The sequence below is a fragment of the Rhineura floridana genome, chromosome 16, assembly GCF_030035675.1.
Source record: "Rhineura floridana isolate rRhiFlo1 chromosome 16, rRhiFlo1.hap2, whole genome shotgun sequence".
NCBI classification, from domain to species: Eukaryota; Metazoa; Chordata; class Lepidosauria; order Squamata; family Rhineuridae; genus Rhineura; species Rhineura floridana.
Genome location: NC_084495.1, coordinates 34,736,043 through 34,758,519, shown reverse-complemented (window position 1 = coordinate 34,758,519; position 22,477 = coordinate 34,736,043). Strand labels below are relative to the sequence as shown.

General features: G+C 52.3%; 1 protein-coding gene across 3 annotated transcripts in view; it reads left to right on the top strand.

Moving 5' to 3' along the window:
• NLGN3 (neuroligin 3) overlaps positions 1-11,884 on the top strand; it is a 54,955-nt gene extending 43,071 nt beyond the window's left edge. For all 3 annotated transcript variants that reach the window (XM_061598266.1, XM_061598265.1, XM_061598264.1), the window contains 2 exons: positions 6,207-6,996; positions 9,898-11,884. In XM_061598266.1, the coding sequence (XP_061454250.1) occupies positions 6,207-6,996; positions 9,898-10,747 (1,640 nt within the window). In that variant the 3' untranslated portion in view covers positions 10,748-11,884. The remainder of the gene's footprint in view (positions 1-6,206; positions 6,997-9,897) is intronic.
• The last annotated feature ends 10,593 nt before the right edge of the window (positions 11,885-22,477 follow it).

Genomic DNA, 22,477 nt, shown 5'->3' with positions numbered 1-22,477 from the left:
ATGGAAGAAAAGGCTAGCAGAATGGCTACGTTTTGCCTCTGCTTCCGAATACCAGTTGCTGGAACCCACAGGGGGTGAGTGGGTGAGAGTGCTCTTGCACTCAGGTCCTGCTTGTGGGTTTCCCATGTGCAACTGGTTGGCCACTGTGAGAATAGGATGCTGCACTAGATGGGCCATTGGTCTGATCCAGCAGGTCTCTTCTTATGTTCTTAACTGGTATAATATGTAGAGAGCGATACGTGTTCCCCCCTGCAAATCCTGATGATCTCTTCAAGAGCTGATGGCACAGGGTTCCTGGCCTTGGCCTCCCTCTCAGTCACATCCATACTATACATTTCAAAGCACATTTAAAGCACATGGCTTCCCACACCCCCAAGTATCCTAGATCTCTTCTGAGCTACAGTTCTCAGCATCCATAACAAACTACGATTCCTTGGATTCTCGGGGGGAAACCATGTGCATTAAATGTGCTTTAAATGTATGGTGTGGATGTCCTCAGGGCACACAGGCCTTTCTTAAACAACCCCAGGGAACACTGAGGAGGGCCTGCTCCAACTTCTCTCTGGTCTGTCGATGGTTCTGTCAGGAGCTGATGGCATGTCCTTCTTTGGACTGGTCTTCCTTGCTTCTGCCTCAGATCCACACCATGCATTCAAAGCACATCCTATGCAGATTTAAAGCACATGACTTCCCTCAAAGAATTCTGGGAACAGTGGTCTTCCCGTCACAGAGCTACAAATTCCCAGCACCCTTAACAAACTATAGTCCCCATGGTTCTTTGGGGATGTCGTGTGCTTTAAATGTGCATTGGATGTACTTTCAATCTATGGTGTGGATCTCAGAGAATGTCCAGATCGGCTCTTGCACATCTCTGGTGGAGCCTCTTCGCTGTTCACAGAGGCTTGTAAACTAGCAAACACACAGGGAGGGTTTCTGCCGCTTCTCTCACCGCTGTGGTGCGGCCTTTGAGAAGCTCGCTGCTAGCAAATGACGAATATACATTACTCCAAAGCCATGCAGCAGCCCTGGGGACTGAAGAAGTAAACTGGCTTCTCTGAGCCAGCCAGCGGGAGGAGGACAAGCCCAGGCAGGAAGGAGCTAGCTGAGAATCTGCTACATGGCATGGGGTGGTGGCAGTGGTGGGAAGCCACACCCCTCTGCAGGGGGCAGGGAGGGGAGACGTGCAGAGCGGGGATGCTTTTCCCTACCACTGCATAAACATAAGACAGAGTTTCATTTGGGGGTATTGCTTCATTGAAAGCAGCCCCCTGTTATCTGTTGCACTAGAAAGGCAAAGGACGTCCCTGTGGCCATTGGAACCGAACGCAACCACACGAGAGAATAGTCAAAGAAGGGCGTCAAAAGCTAAAACGACGGCATACAGTTTCGTTGTGAGCTCACAATGGGTGGACACAAGGGGCTGTTTTAGCACACGTGTTGTGTGTTAAAGGTCTTCCTTCCGTGCCGCTTGGTAGGGACGATATGGGGAGTGGGGAACCTTTTTCAACTTCAGGCCCACATTTCCTTCTGAGCAGCTTTCCGGTGGGGGGGGGCACATGTCAATGGTGAGCAGAGCCAGAGGTAAAAGTGGGCAGAGCAGCAGATGTGAATTTTACCTTTGTATAGCAGGCGAGGTTCTGCACACCCTCACACTTCCCTCTCTGCCCTCCATCCACACAAGCAAGTGGCACAGTCACCATTCAAGGACACTCTCCAGCCATGCAAAAACCCTCGAGGAAAGTGCAAGGCAGGTGTGGCTGGAAAGGGGGAGAGTCGTGAAGGCCAGACAGAGAGGTCTGGAGGACCATGCTTGTCCTCGGGCCTGAGGTTCCTCATCCTTAATACAGGGAGCGTTCCCCAGGCAGCTGAACTACTGTAGGGTGAGCACAGCTCTGCCCTGAGGTAGCATGGTTATGCTGGATCATCTGACCAAGTGGCAAAGAGATTTTTCTTTTTTCATGACACAGGAACTGCCAGTGTGTGTCTAGGGCTGGAGTGGGCCCTTGCAGCCCACCAGATGTCATAGGACTCCAACTCCCATCAGCCCCAGCCAGAGTGGCCCAACCGGGCAGGAAAGGCCAATGGGAGTTGTAGTTCAGGAACATGTGGAGGGCCACAGATTTCCTGCCTTTAGGAGCTCAGTGTCAGTGGCTACTTGTTTGCAGGCTATGGATGCCTCTCCTGTTAGTGGGCTGCCAATGCCTCCTTCCCAGCCTGAAAGTCAGAATTACAAACCAGTGGCAGAAAGCAAGTGGCAGAAATCTCACTCCAATCCCACCCAATGAATGCGTGCAGGAGAGGGTAAAATGTGAGCAGCTACATTTTGCACTTCTGTTGTTTTTTTTAAAAAAAAAACCACGTTGTTTTGTATTTTTCTGTGACGGTGGAGCTGGTGTTACTTGGCAAGCAAAGGATACTGAGCTCAGTAGAGTTAGGCTTCAACACACTCAATGATGAATCGGGTCCTGGGGACAGAGAAGCGAGGAGGATGGAGAGGATGCGGGGAGGAGGTGGTGGGCGGCTGGCAGCTTTTCAAAAGGACAATATTGGAGGCACACCCGCGTGCCATTCTGATGCAAAGGACAATCTGGAACGATCCCCAGCGGATCAATGTGATTGCACAAGGAGATTTTTTAACAGCCTGGAAATTTAAATGGCAAAACTTACAGGAAATGGGGAGGCCGTACGTGTCACTTAAGGAGAGGCAGGCAAGGAAAGCACAAAGCTGTCAGGACCGAATCCAGCAAAGGCAAAGGCCCGGGATGAGTCACAGTGAACGAAACAGTCTTGGTTGGGAGCACCGAGAAAGGGGGATGTGTGTCGTGCCAGAGGGCCAAAACCAGACAATGAGGCGAGCAGATCTGCCAGTCACTTTACCTTTGGTTAAGAAGAGATACATACACAAATATATATAGCTAGGGTCTGTGTGTGTGCGTGTGAGATAAGATAGCCAAAGATGTTGACTAGGGTTAGAGCACTGGGGTATGGGGTTAGCTCCCCCTCCCCATGCTACAGGCCTGATTTAACCCCCCCCAGTGCTGTTTTCTCTGGGGCGAGGGGGGAGAAGACAGATATCCATATTGTATGTATTTTCCCCTAATAGCAGCTGGATAGGAGGAAGACAGGAGATTTAAATTGGTGTGGCGTGTGGGGAAAGTTTTTTTAAAAAACAAAAAAACCCTCCCCCAGGGCTGCATCTCCCAATTTCCCCCACACCATACAAAAAAAGAAAGACCTTGGGAGATCTGGTCCTAGATCAGATACAGGAGCGGGGAATCTTTGGCTTTCCAGATGTTGCTAGACTACAACTCCCATCATCCCTGGCCATTATTGGCTATGCTTGCTGGGGCTGGTGGGAGTTGTATTATTTATTTATTATTTGATTTGTATCCCACCCTTGTAGTTGTAGTTCAGCAACATCTGGAGGGCCAAAGGGTCTCCACCAGGGTTGTAGTCATCCGGGGTCTCAGAGAATCTTAGACCCTTTACTTTTTGGGGAGCAAAGTTCCAGCAGGGTCCTTATGTCTCCAGCATCCTACGAGCCAATAAGCATGAAAGTGTGATGGCCACTGAGAAGAGTCTTCTAACATGCTTCCTTGTCCTTCCTGCTGAATGGAGGCAATCAGAGTGAAAGGAGGTGAGTCAGCCACAGAAAAGACTCTTTTCAGTAGCTAACATTCTCCCCTTTCATTCTTATTGGCTCATAAGGACATCTGTTGTTGTGGGAGACGGTGTTAGCAAGGATCTCACTCTCAACACGGCAGCAAAAATAAATAATAACAACAAAGGATGAGAGGGGGTATGGCTGTGACTATCATGAAGGGACCCTCCACTTCTGAATTTGCCACAATGTGACTGTTCCCCCAAATGACATCTAGGTTGCCCTTAGAAATAGGTAAACAAAGGAGGGGGTGCATGTTTCCTTCCACAGTTAATGGACTTCCCAAGGCCTAATGCTGCTTTTTAAAACAAACCTCAAACAGTAGCTATGATTGTGCCCATTTGACCTGCAAAAGGGATAGACCAAAGGGCCTGTTCTTTTGAAACCTTCCATGGGTGGAGGCCATGGGAGGAATCCGTCCCATGCTGCTTCCCAGCCACAGCAGACTAGATTTGGATGCCCACCAACCCAGCTGTGGTGCTCCAAAGAGGTCCTTGTGGCTTCCTGCAGGCACCTGGGGCTAAAGTCTTTGCAGGGTTAGCTGTAGGGGCAAAGTGGGTGACAGAGGGGCAGGCAGTGGGATAAGTAATGCTGAGCCTGACATCTAGAGTAGGTCACAATCCAGAAGAGGAGCAGAGGTCAGTTCTGTGTGGACAGCTCAAATGAGCAAAGCAGTTTGGAGGTTGAGCAGGCCACAATATTAAGGGTTTATAGAGTGCTTCCCAAGTGTTCTTTATATCATGTTTCACATGCACTATCTCAGCAGACCTCACAACAATTCTGTAAGGTAGATCAGCATTATTATCACTGTATCGCATGGGGTGGGGGTGAGACCGAGAGAGAAAGAGAGAGGCTTGCATAAAAGAAAAGGACTCCCTCGTACAGCACACACTTTTAGACTATAGAATTTGCTTGCCCAAGATGTAGTGACGGCCACCAACTTGGATGGCTTTAAAGAGAATTAGACAAACTCATGCAGGATAAGGCCTTCCATGGCTACTAGCCTTGTTGGCTATGTTTCACCTTCACTGTCAGAGGCAGTACGCTTCTGAATATGTGCATTCCAAATGCTTTCTGAGATTTCTGGGAACCGCAGGCGGGGAGAGCTTTTTTGCACTCGTCTCCTGCTTGCGGGCTTCCCATAGGCATCCTCTTGGCCATGTGAAATTCTGGACTAGATGGGCCACTGGCCTGATCCAGCAGCCAGGCTCTTCTTATGTTCTTAAGGCTGAGGCGAAGATTCGAACCAGAGAATTTCCCAGTTCACAGCTCAGCCTCTTTAGCCGCCCCCACACCACAACTTCCAGGCATGTACAACTGCGCTCAAATTGGCTAATTTGAGACCTCCTCTTCTCAGTGACTCGGTGGATGTCCTTGGAAGAGTTTGGCGTAAGCATCGCGGCACAGCTCGCTCACAACAGTTGTTTAAATGCCGAGAGAAATGTAGGCGAGAGGCAATTAATGCCAATGAGGTGCGCAGCTGGTTGAGGGGGGGGTTGCACAAAGAGAGAGCGAGAGCACAGAATTATAAATAGATACATATCCCCGCCCCCAGGTCTGGAGCGAGGGTGCTTCTCCCTTTACCCTCTAGAGAGAGTAAGCCTGGCCTTGATCCCCTGCGTGGGATCGCTCTTTCAAGGGGCCCAGGCCAAGCGCAGGGCACTTCTGCCACAGAGGCAATGCTGCCCTCTGGCCCCTTCCTCCTGCCTCAGCTGCGGAGGCTGCGTTTCCTGGGGCCTTTTTGTATTCCAAGGACAAGCGGCATGGAAAGGGCTTTGGCGCCCAGCCCAGCATTCCTTTGCCAGCCCCAGGGCCTTTGTGGGCCTGCTTCCTAGGCTGTGCATCCACCCCCCTCCCTGCCACTTGTGTTCCCTCCAGCAAAAAGGCCTCTTTGTGCCACTGAGGAATCTGTCCCTCTCCAAACCCCCAACGCATTGGCACAGAGTGGGGGCCAGCTGGGCAGGAAGTGAGGGCTGCTCTTGGTGGAATTTGGAGGGTTAAGTGGCGTGGGCTTTCACCCCCAAGCTTCCAGCCTGCCTCTCTCTCTCTCTGGAAGCCCTGCATGTAGGGCTGGGGCAGAGCACAGGAGCGAGGCCAGTGCCAACAGCCCCCCCATCACTCACTGTGGCAGGCAGACTGGAGGGAGCCAGACTGGGCCTTGCCTGAGCATCCTGGCGGCTGCTGGCCAGAATGTTCTGCAGCCAGCCTGGGATCAATGAAGAAACTGGGCTGGTTCTGTTCATAGGGACAGTCTCCTCCTTCACGCGACCCTCCTTTTGTCCTGGCAAGTTAACTGGAGGAGAAGAGAACCTTGTGAGTGCCTTCTGGCTTCTCGGGTTTCCTAGGAATTGTCTGGGATAGGTAAAGGTCTGTAGGCGGCATCGCTGTCGTGCCTCTTCAGGACTAGCTTCTTGCAGAGGCTGATGGCTCCCATGCTGTGGGTAAGAAGATGAGGGTTGCATCTTAAGGGCTTCCTTGGCCCAGGCCAGAGAGCATGTCAGGCTAAGCCGGGTGTTCATTTCTGCTGTTTATTTTTCACCTCCAGGTCTTTTCCAGAGAGCCATCATTCAGAGCGGCTCTGCGCTGTCCAGCTGGGCTGTCAACTACCAGCCGGTGAAGTACACCAGCTTGCTGGCCGACAAAGTGGGCTGTAACGTGCTGGACACGGTAGACATGGTGGATTGCCTGCGGCAAAAGAGCGCCAAGGAACTGGTGGAGCAGGACATCCAGCCGGCGCGTTACCATGTGGCCTTTGGGCCCGTCATTGACGGAGACGTCATCCCTGATGACCCCGAGATTCTGATGGAGCAGGGCGAATTTCTCAACTATGACATCATGCTGGGCGTCAACCAAGGCGAAGGCCTCAAGTTTGTGGAGGGCGTCGTGGACCCAGAGGATGGCGTCTCAGGCAGTGATTTCGATTACTCCGTTTCCAATTTTGTGGACAACCTGTATGGCTACCCTGAAGGCAAAGACACGCTGCGCGAGACCATCAAGTTCATGTACACAGACTGGGCTGACCGGGACAATCCGGAAACGCGCCGCAAGACGCTGGTGGCACTCTTCACTGACCACCAGTGGGTGGAGCCATCGGTGGTGACCGCTGACCTTCACGCTCGCTATGGCTCTCCCACTTACTTCTACGCCTTCTACCACCACTGCCAGAGCCTCATGAAGCCACCCTGGTCTGATGCCGCCCATGGGGACGAGGTGCCTTATGTCTTTGGGATCCCCATGATTGGGCCCACCGACCTCTTTCCCTGCAACTTCTCCAAGAATGACATCATGCTGAGTGCCGTGGTCATGACCTACTGGACGAACTTTGCCAAGACTGGGTAGGTTTCCTTCCTGGGGTGCTTTCGCAGGGCCTATATGACTGGGAATGCTGATATCTGTACACTGCCCTGAGAGCTCGTTGCTATAGGGCGGTTTAAAAGCGTAATTAAATAAATAAATAAATAAATAAATCTCCCAGCCGCCTCGGCTAGCCAGACCCCAAGCAAAAAGGTGGAGGGGACAGGAATAACATAGTTGCAGGGTTGGATGCAACAAACGGCTGCGTTGAATGCAAGCTGTGAACTCCTCCTGCCATGCCGCCTTCCATGCAAAATCTGATGTGATTGCTTTCAGTGATTGTGCTGAAGATTGAGATGGAGGTCATAGGTCAACAGGACAGCACAAGCTTTATTATTTTTATTTATTTATTTATTTATTAGATTTTTATACCGCCCGACTAGCATTAGCTCTCTGGGCGGTGTACAACAAAATATAAAAATACAAAAACATCTAAAAATCTCATAATAAAATACAGCATAAACGTATGTAAAAACAAGAAATCAGAAACAATTACAACAAAATTTAAAACTAAAACAAGTTACATATTAAAATGCCATAGCAAAGAGAAAGGTCTTAACCTGGCGCCGAAAGGACAACAATGTCGGCGCCATACGCACCTCTTCGGGGAGACTGTTCCACAATTCGGGGGCCACCACTGAGAAGGCCCTAGATCTTGTCACCACCCTCCGAGCATCCCTATGAGATGGAACTCGGAGGAGGGCCTTCTATGTAGAGCATAGTGTACGGGCAGGTTCATATCGGGAGAGGCGTTCCAACAAGTATTGTGGTCCCGCGCCATATAGGGCTTTATAGGTTAGAACCAACACTTTGAATCTAGCCCGGAAGCATATTGGCAGCCAGTGCAAGCGAGCCAGAACAGGTGTTATGTGTTCCGACCGCCTGGTCCCCGTTATTAATCTGGCCGCCGCATTTTGGACAAGCTGTAGCTTCCGAACTGTCTTCAAAGGCAGCCCTACGTAGAGCGCATTGCAGTAATCCAGTCGTGAGGTTACCAGAGCATGTACGACTGGTGTTAGGTCCTCCCTGCTCAGATAGGGACGTAGCTGGGCCACCAGCCGAAGCTGGTAGAAAGCATTCCGTGCCACCGATGCCACTTGGGCCTCAAGTGACAGGGAAGGATCTAAAAAGACTCCCAGACTACGAACCCGGTCCTTTAGGGGGAGTGTAACCCCATCCAGGACAGGGTGTATATCCACCATCCGATCAGGGAAGCCGTTCACCAGCAGCATCTCAGTCTTGTCTGGATTGAGCTTCAGTTTGTTAGCTCTCATCCAGTCCATTATCGCAGCCAGGCAACGGTTCAGCACATTGACAGCCTCACCTGAAGAGGATGAAAAGGAGAAATAGAGCTGCGTATCATCAGTGTACTGGTGGCAACGCACTCCATAGCTCCTGATGACCGCACTCAACGGCTTCATATAGATGTTGAAAAGCATGGGAGACAGAACCGACCCCTGCAGGACTCCACATTACAGAGCCCACAGTGTCAAGCAATGTTCCCCAAGCACAACCCTCTGGAGACGACCCGCTAAGTAGGAGCGGAACCACTGCCAAACAGTACCCCCAACTCCCAGCTCCGCAAGCCTCCCCAGAAGGATACCATGGTCGATGGTATCAAAAGCCGCCGAGAGATCAAGGAGGATCAACAGAGTTATACTCCCTCCGTCCCTCTCCCGACATAGGTCATCATACAGGGCGACCAAGGCTGTCTCAGTGCCGAAACCGGGCCGAAACCCCGATTGAAACGGATCTAGATAATCAGTTTCATCCAATAGCGCCTGGAGCTGGACAGCAACCACACGTTCCAAGATCTTGCCCAGGAATGGAACATTTGCTACTGGTCTGTAGCTGCTGAAATTTTCCTCGTCCAAAGAAGGTTTTTTCAGGAGTGGTCTTACTGCCGCCTAGTGCAAGGGGGTCCCAAGTTCAGTCCCCGGCCTCTTCAGTTGTAAGGGTCTTGGGTCGAAGGGCTGGGCAAAACGTCTGTCCGCCTGAAACCCTGGAGAGCCAATGCCAATCAGAGTGGACAATGCTGAACCAGAAGGATCAATGATCTGGTTCGTCAAAAGGCGGCTTCTCATGAAAAGCCTTGTATCCATCTGCTAGATCAGGGTAAAGAACCACAGCCCCAGGGGTGCAATGTGGCCCTCCAGACCTTTCTATCTGGCTCTCAGAACTCTCTGCAGGCCGCAGGCCTCACTGGCTTTGCACCCCAAGTGTTTTTACCTGAATAGGATGTGTCCTTGAACCCTGATTGTGCTGATTATCTTGCTAGCCTGGATGGAAGATAGATGGGGCTATGTGTGTAGGAACTAGCCTACCGTACAAATGTAAAATTTACATTCATTGCTCTACCCACTTCTGCCTCTGGCCCTGCCCAGCACTGGCATGCGGCCCTCAGAAGATTGCCCAGATGGGAACGTGGCCCTCAGGCTGAAAAGGTTTCCTCATCCATGCACGAGACTGAATTCAGATTAAAGAGCCAGTTTTCTAGGGCCTAATTCATTTGAATTAGCCATATTCATATCTGTTGTGGCCTCAGCTACCTTGGATAGACACAAGATGAGCACGTATGTTTTGGAGGGTTCTGAGATCGGGTAACTCTCATCCCAGCTTTGTTCTCCCTCAAGAGCCATGTTCTCTGAGCACCAGTTGTAGTATGTGGTTGGAGGCAGTATGCTTCTGAATACCAGTTGCTGGAAACTGCAGGAGGAGAGAGTGCTGCTGTTGCACTCAGGGCCTGCTTGTGGGCGTCCCACTGGGGCATCTGGATGGCCACAGGATGCTGGACTTGATAGGCCACTGGCCTGATCCAGTAGCTGGGCTCTTCTTATGTAACCTGTTGCTGACTTCATGCTCTCTTTCACTCTCTCTTTCAGGGACCCCAACAAGCCAGTGCCCCAGGACACCAAATTCATCCACACCAAGGCCAACCGCTTCGAAGAGGTAGCCTGGTCCAAGTACAACCCCCGCGACCAGCTCTACTTGCACATCGGCCTCAAGCCACGGGTGCGTGACCACTACCGTGCCACCAAGGTTGCCTTTTGGAAGCACCTGGTCCCGCACCTGTACAACCTGCACGACATGTTCCATTATACCTCCACCACCACCAAGGTGCCACCCCCTGACACCACCCAGAACTCGCACATCACTCGTCGGCCCAACGGCAAGGCCTGGAGCACCAAGCGGCCAGCCATCTCCACTGCCTACACCAGCGAGGGCTCTCAGGAAAAGTGGAACCCAGAGCAGGACGGGGCAGGCACATTGCTGGTTGAGAACCCCCGGGATTACTCCACCGAGCTGAGCGTCACCATCGCCGTGGGCGCCTCACTGCTCTTCCTCAACGTGTTGGCCTTCGCCGCCCTCTATTACCGCAAGGACAAGCGCCGTCAGGACACGCACCGCCAACCCAGCCCCCAGCGTGCCACTGCCGCCAATGACATTGGGCACGCTCCGGAGGAGGAGATGCCCTCGCTGCAAGCCAACCAGACCCACCACAGCGACTGTGAGGCGGTGCAGCCCCACGAGGCCCTCCGCCTCACCGCCTTGCCCGATTACACGCTCACCCTGCGCCGCTCACCGGACGACATCCCACTCATGACGCCCAACACCATCACCATGATCCCCAACTCCCTGGTGGGACTACAGACCTTGCATCCTTACAACACCTTTGCTGCCAGCTTCAGCAGTACTGGGCTCCCGCACTCACACTCCACAACCCGGGTATAGCTGCCCAAGCGCCCGCACTCCCGCGCACATGCCACTCCACCCTCACCGGACCTGGCGCTGCGGGGTCAGACATGGCGAGCTTCCCCTTGACTCGCTCTTTGGGGATTTCATTTGTATCAAGTGCTTTGACTCTCCTAGAGGCCCAGCAGGGGCTGTCTTGGCTAAGTGGAGCGTAGCCCGGCCGAGGAAGCCAAAACTGTGCTCTCTCCAAGAGCCATCCCACTCTCTGCTTCTGAGTCCAGCCAGACACTGCCCAGGAGGAGAGCAGATGTCCTCTGGGCCTGTTGGAAGCGGCCCGGAGCCATGTGACCATTCTTGGGGGGGGGGCCTAACTGGCACCTTTGGAACGGAGTTTGCCTGCCACTCCCTCATTACTGCTAGAGATTTACCAATCAGTGCCATGCAGAAGCAGCTCTGGTGGGCTGAGTTGCCACGCTGAGGCAGTGGCTTGGGATTACTGGCACTACCGTGCCCCAGGAGGCACCCGACATGGGTGGTCTGGTACTGGGCACCCAAAGCGCCGGTGCCGAGTCCTGGATATAGCCTGGACTTGTTGCTGGGCCCAATAGATGCTGTCTGGGTGACTCCCCACACACTCTTCTTCATCTTGCAGAGAAAACTTTTCCTGTCTGTCCGTTTCTTTCCAAAAGACGTTTTTTAAGCAGATCTTTTAGTTCTTTAAAACACTAATGGAAGACGCCGTGTTTTGTCCTTTGTAAAGGTTTTAAACTTAAGTGTTCTTGATAAAAAAAAAAAAAGCCAGTTAGACACACACACCACAGACACACACACACATCCCATCAGCACCGCCGCGGGCTCCTCCAGCATCGACCGGTGCCAAACTGAGAAACCAGCAGACTTCACTCGGGGCAGAGCAGGCCACGAGACCTTTTTGTATTTTTGATACGCCCTTCCTCTGCCACTCATAATCTGGACGTGTCAACCAACCAATCTGTGATCTGGAGATACCCGAGGGGCGGCCTGGCTCCTTCCTTCTCGCCCCCTTGCTACTGCCGCCCACTGCTCAGTGGCCAGCCTGCCCCCCTCCCCTCCCCAGCCACTGTGCCAAATCTCCTGGAGGTTAAACCCTTTTGGAGCTCAGGCCAGTCTGTCCCTTCCCAGCCCCACAGCCCTCCTTCCCTGCTTCAGGCCAGCCAGAAGCCTACCTTGGCCATTCCCAACGCCCTTGGCGTGCTGCTGCTGCTCCTTGGGCCAGGCCAGGCAGAGGTATCTGTGGTGCGTCTGGGCAGGGAGGGGGCTAAAGGCAGGCTGGCCAGAGGGAGGACACACTGGGTGGGTGGTGGGTGGGTGGTGGTGGGTAGCACAGTGTAAATGCAAGGTGCTGACTGAGAGAAGTGGTGGGATGATCCATTCATGCACAATTTAGCTAGCTGAGCCAGCTGCAAAATCCAGGTGCTGGGGGGGGGGAGAAGGTGCAGAGTGCTGCGCTGGAGGGATTGCTCTCTTGGCAGAGCTACGGAGACAGCCGCTGGTTGACCGAGGCGCTTGAGTTGTAGATGGCCCGAGGATGGTGGATTAGGCTTGGTCGTTACATTGGGGTGGTTTTCAGGGGTGGGGTGGGGAGAGGGGTTCAGGAAACAGGGTCTTGTGGTGGGGAGGGCATAGCCCTGCATGGGTCAGGAGTCGAGTCCGCCTTGCAGGGTGGCTGTGCAAGACTAAGGGGAAGGCAGGGAGCCCCACAGGAGGGTCAGCTGGCAAATGGGAGAACACAGCAAGGCTGGGGAAACAGGAACGGAAGCACCGGGGGGGGCAGGGGGAAGAGAAGAGGTCCTAAGCGAGGTGGCCACGTATGCACGAGAGGGCTTGCTTGCCCCCTCTCCCTGAAGCTGCAAGCCAAGCGTCAGTGTCAGCTTTGGAAGGCTGCAGACCTGTCCTCCCTGGCCCTGCGCAGCCCCCCGTTTCCCAGCCAGCAGGGTGTGGGGAGCAAAGATGAGCGGCTCTGGCTGAGAATGTATTTAAGCGGCCCTGTCAATCACCTGAGCGGAGGAGCAGAAATCCAAATAAAATGGAAGGGGTATTTTTTAGCTGTTGGCTGTTCTGTCTGCTTCTTGGGACATGGAGGGTGGGAAGCGGGTAGACAATGTTCGTGTGTGTATGTATATGTGTGTGGGGGGGGAAGGACTGTGACTCCCCAGCCTCCCCTCCACATAATAAGTGGGGAGAGGTGCAGCAGAGCCTACCTGAGGCCCAGAGAACAGCACCTGCCCTCCAGGATGTCTTCTCAAGCCCAGGGACCCTAGTGGCTTCTCAGCTCCAGCCCCATCAGTGGCAGTCACAGAATGAGGTGGCAACGCAAACGGCCATTTTTACTGAGTGGGAACACCGGTACCAAATCAGACCATTGGCCCATCCACCTCAGTACGGCCCACCCAGACTGGCAGCAGCTCTCCAAGGTTAAAGGCAGCCCTACCTGGAGATGCAATCGGGGGTCGCACCTGGCGCCTTCTGCAGGCAAAGCAGGTGCTCTGCTACTGAGCTATGGCGGCCCTTCCCTTCCCTTTGCTCTAAAGCCAGGATTGTTGGTGAGGAGATGCTTTTGATGAGGAAGAGAACCACAACTGGCCCACAAGAGGGTGGCAAAGCAGGCCTGAAACAGAAAGGGCCCTCGTTTTCTGCCTAAAATGCAGGGATTGTGGCACACGTTGCCTCCTGTAGTTACTTAGCAACCACCCCATCATTTCCCCCACACCCAGCACAATGGCCAGAGGCAGCTGCGTGCCTAGAAGCACCTGCGTGCCACGGTTGGGATGTGAGAGGTACTGGGGTGGGAGACCTTGCTGTTTTCAAGGCCCTGACCCAATACCCTTTTATGTCAGAGAGAATTCAATCAAAAGCAGCCCACTTTATCTCTCCCTCTGTCCTGAAAAAAAAAGCAAAAAAATAAGCATTTTTGCATGCTGGGGTGAAGCTTCACCTGCTGAGTTTCTGCCTACCACACAGATATTAAAGGCACAGAGCCCCTGTCTATTAAACAAACCAGGTCCACTATGGCCTCTCCTTGCCTTCTTGTTGCAGGAGGGGGACCAGTTTCATCAACACTATGAAAAGAAAAAGCCCCGAGAGGAAATGTGTTGATTCTGCATGTATCTGGATCAGGCGTGTGAATTGGGTTGGGCTGGTGGAAACAGAGAGCCGTGCCACCTCCCTTTCTCCCTCTGCTCTTGCATCAATGTGAGTGAAGGGGGCTACCTAGTCTCAGTGCGCGCACGCACGCATGCAGATTCTCTCCCCCTGATCTCCTTTTGTGCCCAGCCATAGAGCTCCTGGTTTTATTTCTTTTTAATGCAATTTTTAATGGCGTTTCCATGGTACCAGGAATTGAGGGCTGAGTCCTCTCCCAGCAAGCACACGGTCCACTGTGGGTGGTGGTGGTAGTGGGGTGGGGGAGCAAGGAGATGGGCTGGGTGCATACTCTGGGCATGTGTTGATCGAAGCTTGCACATATGCATTGGGGAGGGGATACCCAAAGCGGGGAGGAAGCAGCCCCCCGCTTCTGAAAAACAAGGGGCCTGGGTTGCAGAAGGATTGGAGGCAGACTGCTTTGGGGCAGGGCAGGCCTTCGGGTCTCCAACCCGCCCACTACTGCAAGGGCTCCTTGCGGGGCCAAAAGAAGGCCCTGTCCCCTTTCCCACTCCATCCAAGGTGTTGGTAAAATGAGCAGAGTTTAGCTGAGTGTCGCTTGGTCAGGAAGACAGACGGAGGAACACAGGTTAGGCAGCTGAGCGGGTTGGAGGACTCTCTGTCTCTCCTTAGGTGTGCAAAGAGAACCAGCTAGGAGTTGCCACACGTCCAACGCAAGGAACCAAAGAAGACGCCTTATTCAGAGCCAGACCGTCAGCCCATCTGGCTCAGTCCTGTCTATGCTGGCGGTGAGCGGCTCTCTAGAGGCTCAGGCAGGGGTCTCTCCCAACCCTCTCTGGAGATGCCAGTGGGGATTGACCCCCAGCCTTCTGCAGATGCTCTGAGCGACAGCCCTTCCTCACGTGGGAAGCTGCAATGTACCAAGCTGAAGCAACGGACTGAACAGGATCGGAGAAAGCCCTATCCAGAGTAACCTCCTTCTCTTCCCCAGCAAAACAAGAGAGCATGCTCAGGAAGGGCAAGTGCCCTTGCGGTCGTGCCCAGACACTTATTGCCGACGACACTCTCAGCACAGCCACCAGGCAGTGGCCTCAGCAGAGGAGCGGTGGGGCACATGCTCTCACAAAGAAGAGCTCTGCTGGGAGGCAGCAACTAAGGACCAGCAGCAGCACCTGAAGGGTCCAAGCTTCGCTCCCTCCTCTGCTCACCTAATTCCAGGAAGGTCCTGACGCTCCATCCAAGGAGCTCACAGTCAAACTGTGCCTCTCCAAACCAATATCGAGGCCAAGATTGAAAGCAACATCTGTGAAAATCCTCTAACAAGCCTGTAGGAATGCAGGACACAGCCTTATACCGAGTCAGACCACGGGGTCCATCTAGCTGTGTATCATTGCACTGCCGGGCAACGGCTCTCCAGGGTTTCAGGCAGGGGAGTCATCCCCCGCCCCACGTGGAGAGTGAACTGGGCACCTCCTGCATGCAAAACAGATGCTCCGGCACTCAGCCAGGCTCGCCCTTTTGGATGCCCCCCTATGCCAGCCCACCTGCCCTGAGAAGTGGCTTCATCTCATTGGCAGGGTGGGGGTCTGAGCAATAGTGAGATCCCCCCCCTTTGATATTTCGTATCTTCTATCTGTACTCTTTTGAGAGGTGTCTCACAAGGCGCTCCAGTCCCTGGTGTGCACCGAATTTGTACCTAATAATAACTAAACAAGCCCCTCCAGGTTTCACCCATCTGGCAGCCATGAAAATAGCCCAGTTTCCTGGTCTGGAAATGTGCTGAACAGCTTTCTTAATATGAACAAATTCTGATAAATAGCGATGCTAGATTTTTTTTTTTTTTTTTTACACAACACTTGCAGAGCTCTCTAGAGGTTTGAGGATGGCGGGAGTGTGCATCTTTTTTCCTTTTTTTCTAAAAGAAGGATTTGTGTGGCCAATGATGAGGAAAGTATATTTTGAAGCGGCATTTATTTTATGTAAGCTGCCTTGGAAAGGCTATATGATCTTGAAAGGCGGCTTATAAGCATTACAAAGAAATAAAAATCCTTCCATTTCCCAATATCCTTCCATGGGGATGGCAGCTATGGAGAAGATTTTGACTACTGGCCCTACTGGGGAAGGGCTGCAACTCAGTGGGAGAGCATCTGCCTTGAGTGCAAAACTTCCCCGGTTCAGTCCCCAATGGCATCTCCAAGTAGGGCTGGGAAAGTCTCCCTGTCTGAAACCCGAGAGTCAGCAACTGTCTGTGTAACCACAGGCCTGGGGGCCAAATATCAGGCCCTCAGAACTCTCCCCACAGCCTTTCCCAACCAGTGCGCCTCCAGATGTTGTTGGACCACAATTCCCATCTTTTCTGACCATTGGCAATGCTGGCTGAGGCTGATGGAAGTTGTGGTCCAACAACATCTGGAGGCACACTGGTTGGGAAAGGCTGTCTCCCCAAGTCACAACCCTCATGGGTCCTGCTTCCCCACTGCCCCAGAGTGCTTTTGCCTGGCTGGGATAAGTTCTTGAACTCTGGTAATACCTCTTGCTTGCCTAGATGGAGGACAGAGAGGGGTGTGGCTGCGTGCAGAAATTAAGCCTATTGTACAAAGGTAAAACTTATCGCCATTGCTCCGCCCACTTTTGTCTCTGGCCATGCCCACCCCTGCCCTATGGCCCATGCAAGGTTACCCAGAAAGGAATGCAGCCCTCCAGCTGAAAAACATTCCCCACACCTGGGTGTGGATAATACTGAGCTAGATGGGCCCACATGCTGCATCTGCATTCATAAGTCTGCTTCCTATATTCTTCACTCTCTTCGCAAAAGAAGAATGTGTAAGGCAGATATTTTGTCAAGTATAAATGTGCAAAGGTCCTTCAGAAATCTTTGTGGTTCTGCTAGATCCAAAGGCACCTTTTGTCCTGAAGTCTGGGTCTTGACAGTGTATGGATGGGTGATTCATCTTGGAACCACATGTACACTGCAATGGAGGCTTGAGCACCTTGGACAGTTTCTTGAAAGTTCCGACTAAAACACAGAGCAGATTCATTGCCCCACTGACATCGGAGCCACCAGCCTCGACTGGTACACAGCCTTGGGTGCCATGATGGAAGAAAAGTGAGATTTTCAAAAATGTAAAAATATAAATAAAATGCTCAGCTTCTGGCTCGATGGGTATGTGCTAACAGGCTTCTTCTGATGTTCTTCCATGGCTGCCTTCAAAGCCTGTCCTACAACTCTCTTTTTTCCCATCAGACACCCTTTTGGTTTTCTCTGGGGCTAAGGGGCCCTACTGGTGCCCTATTTGGAGATGCTACTCTTTTTAATGCTCAGAGGTAGCCTATGCACCTGCCTGGATATTATCTACATGGGGCCTTCTTTTTGCCACTTGGAGGCTACCCTAACGCAGTGGAGAATTTCCATGCCAGCAGTCAGACATTTCCGGGAGCATCTGCCACTTGTGTCAAACAACTCCCCTCACAACAGTGGCCCGCTGTGGGTGGCTAGATTTCTCAGCTGGGTGTGAAGAGCAGCCGCCTTCCGTGTGGATAATACGGTACACCAGCCCTAAGGCAAACTTGGATGGAGATTGACAGTCTATTTCTGATTCAGTTGCCATAGCAACTGTGATGCTCAGAAGCTACTGGTTCAGCCAACCTTCTGACGGTGTGCCACTCACTCTTTCTCCATACTGCAGGGATAGGGAGAGCCTACCACCCCGGGTATGTGTCAGCATGCATATGCAAGATCACTTAATCCCAGATCAGTTGCCCTTAACAATCTTTTAACTGCCTCACAGTCAAGATGGTTATTAAAGAGCAGCAAGAATATTAATTTCCTACCCCCTCCCTACCTCTTAAAGGAGTGTTCATGAGCAGAGTGAGAATTTTAATCTGCATTCACGACTAAGATCCTGAAATGCTTATTATATTCCATTAATGAGTGCACAGAGCAAGGGCCTGGCACAGGTGTTAGGGGCACAGGTGTTTCCATCCTGCAGATTCCTCCAAGCTGTCTTCTCTGTCTATATGAGACCTCCCCGCACCGACTCCCTCCTGCAGAATCCCAGGGTCACCTTGCTCTCAAAGACGCTCATGAATGAATGTGCTGCTGCTTCTCCTACAGAGCATGGAATACCACTTTCAGTGTCAGCTTGTTACTACAGAGTTTTGTCTAGGATGGAGTTAATGTTCTTGAGCCCAACTGGGGTTGCTGACAGCTCTGTTTTCACACAGACACTATTGTATTTCACCACTTCCCCCCCCCCCATCATGACAACTGTGACTTTCCTAGCTATGGTAGGATCCAGTAGAAATTCAATAGATGAACCTTTCTATCCAACATGGCATATATACAGCCAGGGCTGGTGCCAGAGGGCAGCCAGGTCGGGCCCTGGCCAAGGGCCCCTAAAGGGCCCCTCCTTGGGGTGGGTAGCACTCCTGTTGTGCGATCTGGGGCAGGATCAGCTCATGACCCTGCCGCAGATCACAAAGAGGGAGCTCCCAGGCACACACTCCTACAACCGTGCAGGCCCACAATGCTCGCCTGCATGCCCCACCTACTTCTCCCATTGGGGTGAATGCTGGCTGCACTGCATGCATGCCTGCCATCAACCAAGATGGTGGCCGAGACTTCTGTAAAGAGCTGATGCCCCTGCCGCCATCTTGGTTGATGACAGGCATGTGCGCACAGCGTGGCCTGCATTTACCACAGCGGGAGAGGTATGTGCGGGCAAAAGTACTAAGATGCTGTAAAGTAAGGAACTTCCTTTGCTGAGTTTTCCTTTTTGGTTGTCATGCTAAGACTTCGAGTAAATGCATTTTGGCAGAGCTTATAGGTTTTAGGAGGAACCTTAAGCATAGAAATTCCTGATCCTAACCCAAGGTGTTGACTCAACCATACACACACAAACACTCTTAGGCATATTCATTTGCATTTCACCTTATCATGCACGACAAATATAGAACATCATTAAAAGCTGAAGTACCACCTCACACACATTCATTCTTTCCATCCATCTGCCCTACTACTCTTGGCTTTGGGCTGGAACAAAACCACACATCCCCCCTTTTTCTTTGCTGCTGAGTTGAGAATGTGATCCTTGTTAATGCCTTCTCCCACAACAACAGACACCCCTAGGATCCAATCAGCATGAAAGGGAAGTGTGTTAGCTACTGAGAAGAGTCTTCTCAGTGGCTGACTCATCTCCTTTCACTCTTATTGGCTTCAATCATCAGGAAAGGACACTGGAGACATAGGGACCCTTCTGGGACCCTACTCCCAAAACAGAAAGGGGACTAAAAAACCCTGGGACCCTGAATGACTACACCCTGGGTGGCACTGACTGTCGGTGTAGACTCAGTGTTGCCTGTGAAGAACTCAGCAGGGAGGAGGATGGGGACAAAACTAGAATGAGTTGACTCTGCCAGTTGTTGGCTCTGGCGCCACCTACTGTTAGGCTCCCTGCCTTCCACCCTACCAGTCCTAATGGTCACCATCCCACCACTGCACGTGGGGTGGTTTGGAGAAAACTGGGACCCGTGCTGAGCCTAAATAGACATGTGACCCGGACGTTCTCCACTCAGGGCCTATCTAGTCCTGCATTCCATTTTGGACAGTGGCCAGCCAATGCCTATGAGAAGCCCAGCTTCAATCCAAAGTCTCCCCAGTTAAAGATAGAGGGTGCTGGGGAAGGGGGCTCTGTATCTCTTCCTGAGACCCTAGAGAGCCACTGCCTGTCAGGGGAGACAAAGCTGATCTGGCGGGACCAACGATTTGGCTCTGTCCAAGGCAGCCTTGCCTGTGCCTGTGCTTTATGCACCCTCTCCCAAACAACCTCAGGCTAATTAGCTTCATTAATCAAACTGTCTTTACATCCATGACACCCTTGGCTGAACAAAGACCCAACGTGGCACATTCCAACTTGTGTCCACCATTGCCTCAAGAAGACAGCCGGAGGTCTGTATGTAGAGCGTGTACACAGCCTCTTCCAAAGCACAAAGATTCCCGGGAAATTGTAGTTTACCCCTCACAGAGCTACAGTTCCCAGCACCCTTAACAAACTATGGTTCCCAGAATCCTTTGGGGTAAAGTAACATGCTTTAAATATGTGGTGTGTGTGCAGCCAGAGAGTCGTGATTGAGGAGGGGAAGGATGGAGGACAATTTAGGCAGCAATGGGGAGGTGTCCCATCACAGACGGCAGCCCTTTCGGTTAGGAGTAGCTTAGAAGATGGAGATCTGCTGAGTTCCAGAAAGATGATCCCCTTGGCTTTCCAGTGGAGCAAACAAGACAATGGGGCAAAAAAGGAAACACACGTGCTTACTTCACACGTGATGGCATGTGTTTTTTTTGTACACATCCCGTTCCCCATGGCACAGCTTATCACACGAGCAGCAGTTCTAAAAGAAGAAATCAACCCAGGTTAAACTGTTGTAAACACCGTTCCCCCTTCCTCCCTGACCCCATAACAAAGTCCTTCTACAGACCCGCATCCAAAGCAGAAAGTGAATGTGAAAAATACTGAGTTCATAATGATAAACGAACAGCAGCTTTTCCATGTCAACTCATTTGCGCATTGATCCCTGCATTTCTACCTTGGGGATCCCAAGCATACCACTAAAGATTCCTAAGAAGCACCAGCCACAGTTACGCATGAGAAAGGATGATTTAGAGTGGGTGGGCCAGTTCACTCTTTCAGAGAAGCTTGTTCGCCAATTATTATCGAGTTCTAATGGAAGACCTCTTGTTGAGGAATCTCAGGTCCCCCAGACTCCAATACAGCTTGCAAACCACCGGCATCCAGCCAAAACTACCCACGCGGCAGCAGTGACGGCGCCATGTCAGCAAGGCAGTGGAATCCGCTCTGGGTTTTAGTCCAAGCTTTCAAGGAGACTAAAACCCAGAATGGATTCCACTGCCCTGCTGACATGGCGCCACCAGCAGCCACTGATAGGCAGGTTTCCCTACCACACCTGTGAGATCTAGGAGCACACCTTTTAAACAAAAGGCAAAACCAGCAACATGTTAGTGGCCACATGAATTGTTTCAGGATACGATGACGGTTATCACCACATGGACTTGTCTGCTCAGATTCAGCACTGTGGTGCCATGGGGGCAGGACTCTGGGGCAAACGTCCACTCCCCCCCCAGCAGAGCAAGCATGAGGGTCCTGAAATACAGGAGAAGTGGCGTGCCACATTTTAAGTTAGTGAAGGAAAACCATCTCAAGATGCGCGTGCACACACACCACTGTGGCCCTCCAAACTTCTCTATCTGGCCCTCAGGACTCTCCAGGCCATTTGTCACTGGCCCTACTTTGCCCCCTCCGTGGTTAGGATGCATCCTTCAACCTCTTGCTTACCTGGATGGAGGAGGGGGTGAACGGGTGGGCAGCCAGGCCTACAGCTGGTATAGCACAGTGGGGAGGAGAGCCTGGCTGGGAGTCCAGAGTGTGTGAGCTCCAATGCCGCTCGTGTCTCCTGGGCATCAAGGGCCAGCTAAAGATCACCCCCACAGGGAGTGGCTCAGGGGTTACATGCCCTGCCACCTGTGCAGCCGTGGGCAAGCAGCATAGTCCCAAGGGGCCCAGTTGCCCCCCAGCTGGCAGTTGCGCACAAGGAAGGGGCTGGCTTGTGCAGCTGTGGCAAGGACTAGCCTCAGGGAGGCAATGGGAAACCCCCTCTGAATACTGCTTACCATGAACACCCTATTTGTAGGGTAGCCATAAGTCAGGATCGACTTGAAGGCAGGCCACTGTGCATGCAGGTGACGTCCGTTGCCCCGCCCACTTTCGCCTCTGGCCCCGCCCACCGCTCTGGGGAAGGTTGCCCCCAAAGGAACGCGGTCCTCCTCATCAGGCTGAAGGGCGCCTGCCGCTCCCTTAAGTGGCTGCCACCTTCAGGTGCCAGGATAAATCCTCGCCCTCCTCCGGGCCCTTTCCTGGCCCCAGAGGCGTGGGCCAGCCTCCCAATCGGGTGCCCCCCCGAAGATTGAGCGTGGGGGTGGGGCGGCTCTCATATCTACCCACCAATGGATCTGCAAAGTGTTTGCAAGCTCCGTTTTCCGAGGAGCGGCTGCACCGAAACCCATTTCTGTGCCACTTAGATGCAATTAGAGACATTTAGATAACAAATTGCTGCATTAAATTTAATTATCCCAGCAGTAATTGGTTACACCGAGAGCACGCTAAGCCCAGCACAGAGAGGGCGACTCTAATTAACCAGCAGAGCTGGGGGGGCGAGACTGAACCCGATCAAGACCCCCGCCATCACCGCTTGTCTGGCGCATCTGAACTGTTGCCCCCGTTTGTAGCCAAGGCTCTGCCCCCAAACAGGTTTCCCACCCAGAACCTCTCCGTTCTGGAATATCAGAAGAAGCCATTTAAAATGAGGGTGTCTGAGCATGTGAAGAGTGCCGCCCTCTAATTATTGAGTCGCCTCAACGGTCCTTCACCCTCGGGAAATTAGAGGGCAAACCTTCCAGTGGCTGTGGATTCCAGGACGATTTAGCCCCTGCACTTATTTTTTTTAAAAGCGATTTAAGCAGTGACTAATTTCTTTTTTTGGTTAAAAAAATGTGACGGCTTAGGGTCCCATTCGAAGCCTAGCCATGAGCTATCTAATCGTAGATACCAGTCG